The sequence below is a fragment of the Eucalyptus grandis genome, chromosome 8 (assembly GCF_016545825.1).
Source record: "Eucalyptus grandis isolate ANBG69807.140 chromosome 8, ASM1654582v1, whole genome shotgun sequence".
NCBI classification, from domain to species: Eukaryota; Viridiplantae; Streptophyta; class Magnoliopsida; order Myrtales; family Myrtaceae; genus Eucalyptus; species Eucalyptus grandis.
Genome location: NC_052619.1, coordinates 45,955,027 through 45,968,655, shown reverse-complemented (window position 1 = coordinate 45,968,655; position 13,629 = coordinate 45,955,027). Strand labels below are relative to the sequence as shown.

At 45.0% G+C, this 13,629-nt stretch overlaps 1 protein-coding gene across 3 annotated transcripts; it reads right to left on the bottom strand.

The window, feature by feature from the left end:
- Positions 1-7,076: 7,076 nt before the first annotated feature.
- LOC104414586 (adenosylhomocysteinase) lies at positions 7,077-8,589 on the bottom strand. 3 transcript variants are annotated; one of them, XM_010025738.3, is made up of 3 exons: positions 8,278-8,589; positions 7,879-8,142; positions 7,077-7,778 (listed from the first exon to the last, which is right to left on the bottom strand). In XM_010025738.3, the coding sequence occupies exons 1-3, from the start codon at positions 8,587-8,589 to the stop codon at positions 7,077-7,079; spliced, it is 1,278 nt and encodes a 425-aa protein (XP_010024040.2). The 3 variants fall into 3 exon arrangements, with proteins under 3 accessions (XP_010024040.2, XP_039154656.1, XP_018716824.2); XM_039298722.1 differs by having other exon boundaries at positions 7,879-8,223; positions 8,350-8,589; XM_018861279.2 differs by having other exon boundaries at positions 7,879-8,589.
- Between the last annotated feature and the right edge of the window lie 5,040 nt (positions 8,590-13,629).

The following is a 13,629-nucleotide window of genomic DNA, read 5'->3' as shown; positions in this document are numbered from 1 at the left end:
AAAATAAGAGATAAGAAATTAAGAATAATAAAAATCCACATAAGACTTCTGTTTATTTTTAAAATATGATGTTGAAATGGAAATTTGAGTAGTTTATTAAGAGAGAGATGGATGGTCAGGATTTGATTTTGGAAGTTGGTATGTCCGGCGAAAAAGCGAGAAGACAGAAGCCTAGATGCTTTCCACGTGTCCCCTTCCTTGTGGTTAGACAGCGCGCCCCGACTTTCCTTCCCGCTCTCTTTATTTTCTCTCCGTTCTTCCCCCCGCTTGCGTACGCCGCAAGCCCCAGGCGCCTGCACAACAGGTGTCGAGCGGGCGAGTGAGCTGTCTTAATGCGCCACGTCGGTTACGGAAGCGTGACCGGATTGGCCAGGCGGATGCTGGAACTGGAGCACGCAGAAACTGCGGGCTGTGTAGAGCAAATCAAGCCTCAGCTTTGATAGATAGGCTGGATCTGTAGGGCCGGCCAGCATGAAAGGAATTTGAAAGCCCTTTCTCCCTCTGCGTGCTCGTGTGTGTGCATGGCCGAAGACGCAATCATCCTAATGAAATGCAACTGGGTGAAATTTAAGAGTAAAATATCCATTTTGAATTTTGTTTTATGTAAAATTGCGAGTTAAATGTGAATTACTAACTCAGCACTAGACCTATCAAAATGGGTTGTAAATCCATTTCTTAACTCATATTTGATGAGTTATGTTATTATGTAAATTAGTTATATTCTGTAAATGGGTTATAATGAGTTTAAAATGGTAAAACACAAAATAATATGGATGTCAAATGAATTCACAACTTACTTAAATTTAACTCATTTTTATGACTCTCTCTCGCCCTTACTCAATCTCATGCTCGTTCGTTCCTTCCTCTTATCTCAATTTAGTTTATGAGCTTTGCTAGATTGAGATGAATATATAAGTATTTTAGTAATATTTGTTGGGTTGGCAGGGTATGAGTTGGATTAGATATGAGTACTAAATTTGTGTTGTATGTAAATGGGTCAATTTGGATTGGATCATTTTTCACTCAAACCACTTATTTAATAGGTCTACTTAGCACTCATAACTTCTTATATTGTCTTCCGATTAAGTAAGAGTCACGGACTTGTCCCAAGACATCTCTAGACTGACAGACCAAAAGTTTTGCTAGAGCAACGCCCGGCTTCGGTATAGATCTGGGCCCATGAATGAATGTGCGATTGAGAAACCTCTTCCTATCTCGCCAAGATTGAATTCCATCTTCTTCGATAATTCTTCAAGAAAGTTATGCTAATCCCGTAGCAAAAGCAACGGTCTCTCCTCCCCCACCCCCCTCCCCCGGGCAAAAAATTAAATCTGGGCAAAGGCAAGGCATTGTGGCTCTCGTGTTTGAACAAGGGTGGCCCTTGCTAGATTTGAGCATGACGAAGGAGTTGAGTTTTTCGGTATTGGTGTGACATTAGACTTGAGTTGTCGACAGAGCAATTAACGAGCATAATCACGAATAGATTAATAAATGCAAATCAGTGTTATGTGACAGAATGATGTTATTAATGAAGAGTGGCTAACTAAGATAGTTATCAATATAAGATGGATGAGTGGTTGATTGCACTTTAGCAAAGTAACGAAGACCGCAAAGGAATACTTGAATAAGAGCGAACTCGAAAGATACCTCGGAGAGCCTAACCACTTGCGGATAAGAACATGCAGTTGAAGACAATTAGAGATTGTAATTTGAAAAATAACAGCATGTCGACAGTCATATTTTGTACGAGGCTATATAAATCAGAGTGAATCAGTTGTAAATGATCCGTAATATAAAAAAGGAAAAAAATCCAGTCTGAATCACCACGGAACCGATTCATCTAAAAAACCAAAGATCCATACTTTAGTGAGAGGGATTTCGGGTCCGTTTGAGAACCACTTCTCCCAAAGCCCTTTGGAGACCTAAAGATACTTGGGCAAATTCTAGCCCGTTTGGCAAAAAATTTTGAACCCACATTCTCCGAATGCCAGCCTTGTGAAGGCTTTCGGCATTTTCCGTATGCCACGCCTGCACTGTTCACAATTTTTTTTTTTCCGAAATTATCCTCACGAATTTTTTGATTTTCCAAGTGCGTGCCCTTGTCGAGCACTGTTCATCTTCTCCGGGCGTAGAGAGACGCCGCGACCTAGGCGATCTTCATCGGAGGTCGGGCGACCTCCGCACGGAGCTCGCCGGGGCCGCGCAACCCCCGAGATCTAGTGCTTGGAGGAGGCTCAAGCGGCGACCGGATCCGGGTCGCGCCGCCGCCCCGGATGGGTTGCGGCGGTGCCGTGCGACCTCCTGCGACCTCGCGCCGCCCAGATCCGGGGGCGACGAGGTCGCGCGACCCCACCACGACCCAGATCTCGGGGCGGCGAGGTCCTCCGGCGACTTCGATGCCGGATCAAGGTCGCCGGAGGTCGAGGCGGCGTCGCACGACCTCGCCGCCCCAAATCCGGGTCGCCCGAGGTCGAGGCGGCGTCGCGCGACCTCGCCGCCCCTGATCCGGGTCGTCGGAGGTCGCGACGGCGCCGTGCGACCTCCCCGCCTCGATCCGGGTCGCCGGAGGTCGTCGGAGGTCGCCGGAGGTTGCCTGAGGTCGCCGACGGTCGTTGCCCTTGCCGGTCAATTTTTAAAAAATTTTCTTTTGTCAAATTTTTTTTTTATCACAAAAGTCCTTTGTAAATGCAATTCCCCAAACACTATTTTATTCAAAGTACTTCACAAAGAGGCTTTCAAAAAGAGGCTTTCAAAGTACAATTTACCAAACAAGTTGCATTTTGAAAAACACCTTTAACTCAAGGTTTTTGCATTTTCCCAAGAACTTTCCTCAAAAATAGTTTCCAAATGCACCCTTCGTCAATGAACCAACTTTGGCGAATAAGAAGTACAAGAATTAAAATGAATTTCAATCTCAAGTAAAGGATCGAAAGTAAGTTTTTCCGTAGCGTTTTTGTCTTCGATGAATTCTCTGTGATAATCTGATAATTTGCGATATTGGGCGTCTTTCCGATTTGCCTTACACGGGGAGAAAATCGTTGTCAGTTCTTGAGCTTTTTTAATTATTTGTGCAAATTTTCATTTTAAGCTCTATAAACTGAACACGACTCGACTAGTAATGATTGTTCACATAGTTGCCTACTTATATAGGCAAACCTAGTTCGACCAAAAAAAAATATATAGGCAAATCTAGGTTTTTTTACCCAAAAAAGATACTTTTTTTTAGATAAAAAAAAAAAAAAAAAAAGCAAGTCCATATGGGTTTTCTACAACTTTCCTGTCATGCCCCACATATTTTATGTTTTAGCTATGAATTTTGCTTTTTAAATCTTCCTTATGCGTGTCGTGATAGACCGATTGCTTGGGCACGAATTACTCTTCCACTTGTATTTTTCTTGGTCTTATTATCGCGATGCACGTATGATTATGAATTTATGATGATCATATTATACTTTTTTTTTTATTGTCTAGACTTTCATATTATTTGTATGATACAGTTTCAAAATAAGTTATTTTTAACATTTCAATAGAATTCATTTTCCATTAATAATAAGAGTTTTGTGACACCATTTGACTCATTAACCAATATTAATTAATTAAAGTCGATTGTGTGAGAAATATATCAACTAGGAGGTAATTTTATATCAGATAGTGATCACTAAATGTGACAATGCTATGAAGATTGGCTCATCTATCGTTCTAGTAATTTCGACGGTACCATCTTGAGTCGAATGAATAAGCTTTGTGAGCTCAAGAGGTATCAATGGTTCGGATCAGAGTTTCACTAAACCCAGCTCGAAACATGGAGGGAATACTTTCGCTGTGACCTGGCCTTGCGTGCAATTCAAACTGACAACACAGTTCTGGTCGGGTTCTTTCTTGCTTTTTTCTAAGTATTCACATTATTACAAGCTAATACCCTAATTCGAGCTTCCATTATATTCAGTAATAGCTCTTTCCAAGCAAGAGAAGTGCGGTCAAACGGTTCTTTTCTTTTCTTCTTTTCCTTCCAGAATCACAGAAAATACTGCACATTCAAGCTAATACTACTCAACATAAGGTTCGCTTGTAATAAGATGACCACCAGACAAGCACACTCAGCAAAGACTTTCTTTCCAAAAGGAGACAATTTTAAAAAAAAAATGGAATTCCAGGACTTCATCATATGGTGGAATTTGGGATGTGAAGATTTGCAGTTGTGAATGAGGAACGCTTAAATTGGCATTATCCATGTCAGGAGCTTCCATGCACTTACACCTGCAAGATCATTCATCTCAGATTGAAAGCAAAGTCCACTACAACGGCTCTCGTGTTCATTCTATTGAGGATTCTTCTGAGCACGCCACTTCAACTCTTGGTATGGAGAGCAAAGATTCCGTTTTGCTTGCTTTCTGAGTTGCCGAGACAGGAATTGCAAATGTCTCATACTTCTTCCAAGACCTCCTGCACGGTCGTTTGTTCCACAACTCCAGCGCACAATCAGGTAATGCCATCTTAGCATACTTGTGCAGCTTCTATCCATCTCTGAATAATTCACCAGTTGGTCTTCTCCCGAGCAAAAGTATTCCTTAGCTGTACACGTCTCTGAGACTAGATAGCTTGGCTCCCACGCCCGCCATTCCGATTAAACATAAATACTATCGCCCCTCTGTGTCAAAATACCACTAGAAGCAAATTCATGATGAGTCGTACCTGGAGCTGCGTATCCTGTGGTACACTTGACAGCGAGCAAGATAAATTGATTCACATGATCTTTACAGAACCTTGACACCAGCCTTGCCAAACCAGAATCACTCACATGAGTAGTCATTTCATTATCAAGAAGAACATTGCTTGGCTCCCAGTCACAGCGGATTATCATTCAAACTGTGGAAAAACTGTTCGCCCCCACGTTGAAAAGTAATTTAGATAAATGTAGAGACATTCTCACTCTAAGCATATCAACATTGGGTGTACTGGCTGCGAACATGAACACTGGATAGCTCTCAACAGGATTTTCACCTATCGGATGGGTAAATTTACAGAGAGGAACAAGAAGAGAGTAATCAACCACGCACAGAAATAAGTAGTATAATTTAGACATTTCTGGTAAAGGCCACTGACATATAAAAGTAAGCAATGTTACAAGACCTACAAGTAGGAAATGAAGAAGACAACAATACATAAAATGCGAAGTTCTCTGTGCATGTGAGATTACAGTACAAAGATTACTGTGCATGAGAGAACTTGCTATTAGGTTCCATCTCTCCATGCAGCTACCAACTATCTATAACATAAGCAAGGAGTGAGTCTTCAAGAAGATAGTTGTCTAATATTCTGGTCTGGTCCTTAGTCAATTTAGAAAGGTTAAAAAAAAAAAGAAAAAGAAACTCTGAACATGCACCAAGGACTACTAACAGAAACAGAGCACACCCAGAAACACCATTGGTTTTCAGGATAAAAAAACCACTATAACGAGTGAAATTATGTACTTATGACAAGCACATCTGTACATGCTGAACTATTAACTCTGCATAACTTCTTGAAAACAAGGCCTCTCTCCTATGACTCCGCAGAACTTCTTGAAAACACCAGATACGATTGACATCAAAAAAGGTTCTGTTTTCCAAATTGCTGCCCTACATGATCTAGTAGTATTGCGCTACTTATTAGAGGGCACAGAGGCTCAAAACTGCTCTACATGTGCGAGCAAATAAACACATAAACGTACACGCATGAAGAATCCGACCTCAAAATAAAATAACACCAGTTAGCTCACATCGAAACAATTAAAGAACTAGTAAACACCAAGTACAGACACGTTTCCCTGGGCAAGAACTCAAGCATCTGCACGACACAATTCCACCGTATGTGTACCCCCGAATTTGTCATGTAAAAATACAAACCATGCAATTCATCAACACCTTAGAAATGACTCAAACGAGCTCAGAAGGAGAACAAGGAGCGCATGATGCCTGATTCGAAAGTCCATACACTAAGATGGGATACTTTTCTCGACTCCAGCTTCCCTTGTAAGATGCAGATAACCTAACACAGCTAAAGAAGTCATTAAGCACACTCAAAAATTCTTAAAACTCTCAATCCTTCCATGCTCAACATTCAATTTGAAAGCAATATAGCAATTAGAAGCGGCTGCCGAAAGCCACCCTAAATTTGTCAGTCACAAAAACAAACAAGAAAGTTCCTAAAACAAAGAAGCTAAGGAGATCATATTCATCTTTCTCCTCACATAACGCAGAAACTCATCTCTGAGTATCGCCATGCCACCAAGAGATCATGATTTCATGCACCTTTTCCCTCTGCCAATTGAATGTTTGCACAGAATACAACTGATGAACACTACAAGCATTTCGATGTTGATACAATCGTACGACTTAAGCATACGAAGGACAGCACCGTCCATCCGACAAAGCAAATTTAACGCTCGACAGGCAAAACCCAATGCGATGGAGTATTGAAGACAAGCTCTGAACTTATCTCCGAGAGGCGAAATCGCGAGAAAAGGGAGGAAGAATGAATCGGAGATCGAATCTTGAACACTTCAACTCGATCGATCGAGAGAGAGAGAAAGGGGGGGAGGGGGAGCGAGTCGAATACGATGGAGTACGGAAGACAGAGACGGCGCCGAACCGGAACGTCAATTGATCCGAAACATCGGGTCGGGTTTTGTTCGGGCGGAGCCCGGTTTTTTGGGTTAAATAATCGTCGACTAATGACAGTCGTCGCTTCTGACCCCGAAAAAGAAAAACAAAAAAGACTAACAACAGTCGTCCCCTTTTAACTCCGAGAATCATTGAGGCCGACGGCAATTTCTTTACATCCCTTTCATTTTTTTAAAATTTTATTTATAGCTGAGAAACCTTCCGTTATAAGATTAGGACCAAGCCATACATGCATCCTCTTACATATATATATATATATATATATATATATATATATATATATTATTCTACGGGCAATTCCAAACTTCATCTCGACCAAAAAAAAAAAAATTCCAAACTTCATCCACAGCCCGTTCTAGACCCACCATAGTATTTTTCTCCTATCGGAAAAATATCCCTGTACGGGGACACTCTTCAGTCGGCGTGCTCCTTGTTAGGTTTGGTGAGCTTAGCGCCGAGCTTGCCGAGGTGAAGAGCGGCCACCTTCTCGTCCAGGTGCTTGGGCAAGACGTAAACCTTCTTCTCATACTTGCCCGTGTCCCTTTCCATCCACAGCTCCAGCTGCGCCATCGCATGGTTCGCGAAGGAGCAGGAGGATGTCACCGAGCAAGGGTGGCCGGTGGCGTGACCCAAGTTCACAAGGCGTCCTTCCGCCAACACAATGACGCCCGACTGGGTGTCAGGGAACACCCACCTGTCCGTCTGGGGATTGAATGTGATGCGCTTCACGCCCGGAAAGGTCTCGAGGCCGAGCATGTCGATCGCGTTATCGAAGGGACCGACGTTGCAGATGATGGCATTATTCTTCATCTTCCTCATGTGGTCGACCATGATGATGCCCTTGCTGCTGCCGGCGGTCACGACAAAGATGTCGGCCTCAGAGACAACATCCTCCAGGGTTTGGACCTGGATACCTTCATTGACAGCTTGGAGAGCACAGATGGGATCGATCTCGGTCACAATGACACGAGCACCGGCCTCCTTGAGGGCAGCAGCGCGGTCCTTGCCGACGACTCCATATCCACAGACCACAGCGACTTTCCCGGCGATCTCGACGTCGGCAGCCATCAGTAGACCGTCAGGCCCAGAGGGGCGGCAACCGCACAAGTTCTGAAACTGTTTCATGCAAGAGCACTGTGTTCCAAGGGATTAAATGGAGCTACTCGTGACTCTACTCTCAATCATAAAACGGAATGACTAGATTCTTTATTAGTACCTTGGTCTTGGTGACACAGTCGTTGACATTAATAACGGGGAATAAGAGAGTCCCATGGGCCTGCATCCCGTACAACCTCTCGACAGCAGTGGCAGTCGCCTCCGAGACTCCGACTAGTCCCTCCTTCATCTTGTGGTACCTCTTCGGATCGGTCTGCATCCCGTCCCTGATTATGGTCAGCAGGATCTGCAACTCCGGGTTGTTGGTAGACGCCGGGTCGGGGAGATTCCCGGTTTTCTTATAGGCCTCCTCTGCCTTGATGCCCTCGAGGATGAGGAGTATGGCGTCGCCCCCGTCGCCGACGATGAGGTCAGGGCCACTGCCGGGGCCCCAGTCGAGGGCCCGCTCGATGCACCACCAGTACTCCTGGAGGGTCTCGCCCTTCCAGGCAAAGACGGCAGCAGAGTCGCGGGCGATGGCGGCTGCGGCGTGGTCCTGGGTGGAGAAGGCGTTGCTTGAACACCAGCGGACCTCGGCACCGAGGGCGGTGAGGGTCTCGATGAGGACTGCAGTCTGGGGGGTCATGTGGAGGTAGCCAGAGATCCTCGCGCCCTTGAGGGGCTGCGAGGGGCCGAACACGGAGCGGAAGGACATGAGGGCAGGCATTTGGACCTCCGCGAGCTCGATCTGGAGGCGGCCGAAGTCGGCCTGCGACATATCCTTGACCTTGTACTCGCGGCGGCTGGCGGCTCTCTCCACAGACAACGCCATTTTCTTTTGTCTTCTTCGGGTTTTTCGACGGAGGTCTGAAACAACAATCTGCAGTGAGAGAGAGAGAGAGCGAGGAAGGAGACGATGGAAATGCAGGAGCATGGAGGGCGGTATAAATAGATGAGGGCGCTGTGGTCCGAAACAACAAGCCCCCTCTGAAAATTACCTCGTTCCACTCTGAAAATTACGGGAATGCCACGCCCGTTGGGCGAATTTGCGCGGCCCCCTCTGAAAATTACGGGAATGCCACGCCCGTCCCGCGAATTTGCGCGGCCCCCTCTGAAATTACGGGAATGCCACGCCCGTTGGGCGAATTTGCGCGGCCCCCTCTGAAAATTACGGGAATGCCACGCCCGTCCCGTTGGGCGACATTGCGCGGCCCCCTCTGAAAATTACGGGAATGCCACGCCCGTGTGGGCGAGATTGCGCGGCGAGATTGCGCCACTTTGAAAATTACGGGAATGCCACGCCCGCCGGTGATTTCCTCCCCCTCTGAAAATTACGGAATGCCACGCCCGTTGGGCGAATTTGCGCGGCCCCCTCTGAAAATTACGGGAATGCCACGCCCGTCCCGCGAATTTGCGCGGCCCCCTCCGAAAATTACGGGAATGCCACGCCCGTGTGGGCGACATTGCGCGGCGAGATTGCGCCACTTTGAAAATTACGGGAATGCCACGCCCGCCGGTGATTTCCTGATTTTGTCCCAGAAAAAATAAAAAATAAGAATTGGACAGAGTAGATTGCGATGTAAAAAATATAAAGAAAGATAAATAGTTGCGACTAGACTATGCCAAATCTAATTTGTACTTGAAAACTCAATTGATTTTGATATGTTTAGACGAGTTAATGCAATTTTTTTTACCAGAAAGTTCTAAACTTATTATAATCGTGTCAATTCAGCCTTAAATTTTTATTTTATCAATTTTGTCATGAACGTTTTGCAGTGTGCAAATTTAATTAATTTATCCATTTTTGGACCGTAAATCACTAATATAGACACCAAGCATCCTATATATGTCTCGATTGACGCTCAGTAATGGTGAAATGATTTGTGTAAATCCTACGTGGCACTCATTGAGCACCTAATATTTTTTAAAAATTAATGGTGTGATTGTTTTGCATAAAATTTCAAGATAAAAGGATGATACTTTTTGGTGAAAGCATTTTCAAAGAAAATAGTTATTTTTCAGTCGTTTGGTGATTTGGAATTTAGCGCAGAGAGAGAGAGAGAGAGAGGGTGCTCTCCAAAGTTTTTGAGATTATGATTGAGACTACAGTCCCCAGTCTCGAGTTGAGAGACTCTCAACACCTGTCCCAGGGCTCTTTCTATTGGTTTTCTTTAAAAAGATGAGCAGAGAGAACAACCACCTCAAGTAAAGTCCACACTGCTTTACACGACCACTAGTAGTTCCATATGCAGAATAAAGCAATTTATCATATTAAAAGAAAAGAGATTGTTCCCAGGTTGAGTTAAGCCTATTTTACCTAACAGGGATAAAACCAATCCTTTCTATTATGTTAGTTAAGCCTAGTAGTTCCATTGGCTCGGGCTGACCATTGGCTCGGGCCGACCCATCGATCAAATTGTATACCAGGATGTTGGAGATGCAGTTGAAGATTGTGCTTGATCCCGATTGTAGATTGATTGATTCAATGAATAGGAAGTTTTAGTAAATAGGAAATTTATTATTCTTTGTATATTGTTTCCTTTTATTCTCTTCCTTCCTTACACTATAAATGTATTAATGTGCTTGTACACAAATTAATGCAATACACATATAATTTCCTCTCTTTCTTGTATTTCCTGTCATGGTATCAGAGCTGTCCTTCCTGGCCTAGCTTCCGCATCTTTTGAGTTGCCTTCGGTTCTTTTATCTGAGTGTTGTTGCACCCTGCAAAACAATCAGCAAACCGAATAGGAATTCTTCTTCTTCCTTTTTCTCTTGATATCATGACAAAGGACAAGAATGTCGAGAGCTCTTTTGCAGAAGAAACACCTACACCAGATCCAGTGATCGCAACTCGCGTAGATCAATCTTCGAAGAAACTCTCTCTGCGGGGTTGAATCGCGATGGGCCCAACCTCCGCCCAGTCCGGTGGCCACCAATTTTCCCTCCAGCTAATTGGTTTCGGTGGGCTACCGGGCAGATGATGTGGACCCAATATCCATACGGACCTACGCCGTCTGTAGTAAGCCCAACTGAAGCATCGGGTCAAACGATCCCGGGTCAGGCGATCCCGGGTCAGGAAGCCGGATCCATCCCGGGTCAAGGGACGAATCCCTACCAGGGACTTCAACCCGATTCGTCTTTGGGATTTTGACCCGAACGACGCCGTCGGGTCGGGAAGCCGATCTATCCGGGGTCAAAGGACGAATCCCTACCCGGGACTTCAACCCGGATTCATGCCGATGGTCCTTCCGTTTGGTGGCGGCGGCCGGCTGGAGCCCGGCGATCCCCTCTACACTTCGCCGGCGGATGGCCCTGAGTTACGCCTCATCAGCAACCAGCTTACCGGACCGGAAAATTATTCCTCGTGGGCTCGAGACCTCCGGCGGGCTCTGGTGACCAAAGACAAAGACGGCTTCCTTGACGGAACCGTCTCCTTTCCGACCGACGAACGCCTCCAGCGCCTCTGGCGGAAGTGCAACCAGTTGGTTCGCACTTGGATCGGCAACACGCTCGCCCCCGATGTCGCGGCTGGATTACCACCTACCGAAGACTCCAAACAAATCTGGGACAGCGTCGAGAGATGTATGGCGGCTTGATCGAGCGCGGCTCTTCAAAGATCACGCAAAGCTTGACGGAATTGAAGCAAGGGAACCTCTCGGTTACCGCTTGCTTCAACCGTCTCTCCTCTCGTGGAATGAACCGGAATCGCCGAGGATCGCCTTCGGGGACCCGAAACAACCCTAAGACAAGATACAGAGACATGCAGGAAAGGGAGAAAAGCACGCGGTTCTTACTTATACTCAACGATTCTTACTCGGCGTTTAGATCTCAGATTCTCGCCATGGAACCATCATCGCCGCTCGGACGCATCTATCGGCTTGCCGTCCAAGAAGAGAGTCAGCGCCTCGCCGTGGCCGAGCACGCCCGAGTGGGAGAAGGGATGAGCCTTGCTGTTTTTCCGTCCGGCGTGGGCTCACGAGACACGATGGCCGGAGACAATGGAACGACTACCTGTTCGGGATACCCAAAAATGGGTAATGCAGCTGCGGCGAGGAGGAAAAACGATGGAAACCCTACCTTTTTTCGATCGGACGGTTTGGATTCGCACGGGAGATCCAACGGTATGGATTCGCACGGGAGATCCAACGGCTCTGATTCAGGGGGGCTACTGGACGGTCCAGATCAGCGCGAGAGGATGGACGGCTATAGATCACCGCGCGAGAGGATGGACGGCTATAGATCATCCGAGAACTTCAATAGATCGGATGGCTATCATGGCGCCACGTCAGCTCAAGTTTATAAGGGATCCTATGATCCACGTGGTGCCACGTCATCGGGGAAAGGTCGGTGGGCAATATAGTAAATTCAAAAATAAATATTGTGAATATTGCAAACGTCCACACCATACTATTGAAACATGCTGGAAATTGCATGGAAAGCCTACCGATAAAAATAGGAAAGAAAAGGAATCGTCACCTTATCGGGTCTTGACACAAAGGATGGATGAAGCACAGCAAACAATTACTCAAGATCGGATCGGAATATCCCGCAAATTATGAATCAATTGAAGATGGGTGACAAAAGTGCAGGATTCTCGGTACTTTTCTTCATGAAGGAAATTCTTTTTCTATGAATGCATGGATAATTGATACGGGGCTAGTGACCATATAATTTGTACCGAGCATCTTTTTCCACAATTAATAGAAAATCAGAATTTTCGATATCGCATACGTCTTCCAAATGGAAACGTGACTCAAGTTACCAAGACTGGCACTGTTCACCTTGGTCCTAACTTTGTCCTCAGAAATGTCTTATACATTCCTGATTTTGAGTTCAATCTACTCTCTGTCTCAAAAGTTTGCATAGATAGTTCCTGTCATGCAATATTTAGCTCCGAGAATTGTTTGTTTCAGGACCGTTCGACTGGCAAACTGATGGGCTTGGGTAGTATTACAGAAGGACTGTACTACTGGATTGATTCGCCAAGAGATGTAGAATTACTAAATAAAGACATCTCTTGTAATGCTATTAATAGAAATAAAAATCTTCTTTTTCATCGAAGATTGGGTCATAGTGCATGTTTTCCTCATCCTAAATGTTCAATTTGTCCCTTGGCCAAACAATCTCGAGCATCCTTTCCAAAAAGTACGTCTCGAGCAGATAGGAAATTTTCTTTACTTCATATGGACATCTGGGGACCTTATCACACTTCTCATCGTGATGGCTCCCGTTTCTTTCTCACGATTGTGGATGACTATACAAGGGCCACTTGGGTATATCTTATGCAATCAAAAAGCCAAACATTTACTCATCTTTCGAATTTTGTTTCCTTAGTCAAAACTCAATTCAAAGAATCTGTGCAACGAATTCGTACAGATAATGGGCGTGAATTTTTCACTTCTGATTGTATAAAATTCCTATCTTCTCAAGGGATACTTCATGAGAGTTCTTGTACCTACACACCACAACAAAATGGGGTGGTAGAACGTAAGCACATGCATCTCTTAGAAGTAGCACGTGCGTTAAAATATCAAGCCTCTATTCCCGAAGGTTTTGGGAGATTGTGTGGTCACCGCCTATTTGATTAATCGCATGCCAACTCGTATTCTGGATGGGAAACTCCTTTTGAACTACTTTATAAATGAGACAGTCTCGCAATGATCATCTTCGAGTATTTGGTTGTCTGTGTTATGCAACAAATGTCGGCCCTTTGGATAAAATGGGTCCTCGTGCCACACAATGCATATTCATGGGATATCCATCTCTTCAAAAAGGCTATCGAGTTATGGAGATTTCTACTGGAAATTTCTTTATCGGCAGGGATGTCATCTTTCATGAGGATATTTTTCCATTTAAAGATATGATACAT

Bases quoted from the DNA above. Each gene is read 5' to 3' on its own strand.
- LOC104414586 (XM_018861279.2), bottom strand. From the start codon at position 8,589: ATGGCGTTGTCTGTGGAGAGAGCCGCCAGCCGCCGCGAGTACAAGGTC. The intron at 7,779-7,878 runs GTACTAATAAAG...TGCATGAAACAG, and splicing joins ACTGTGTCACCAAGACCAAG to TTTCAGAACTTGTGCGGTTG.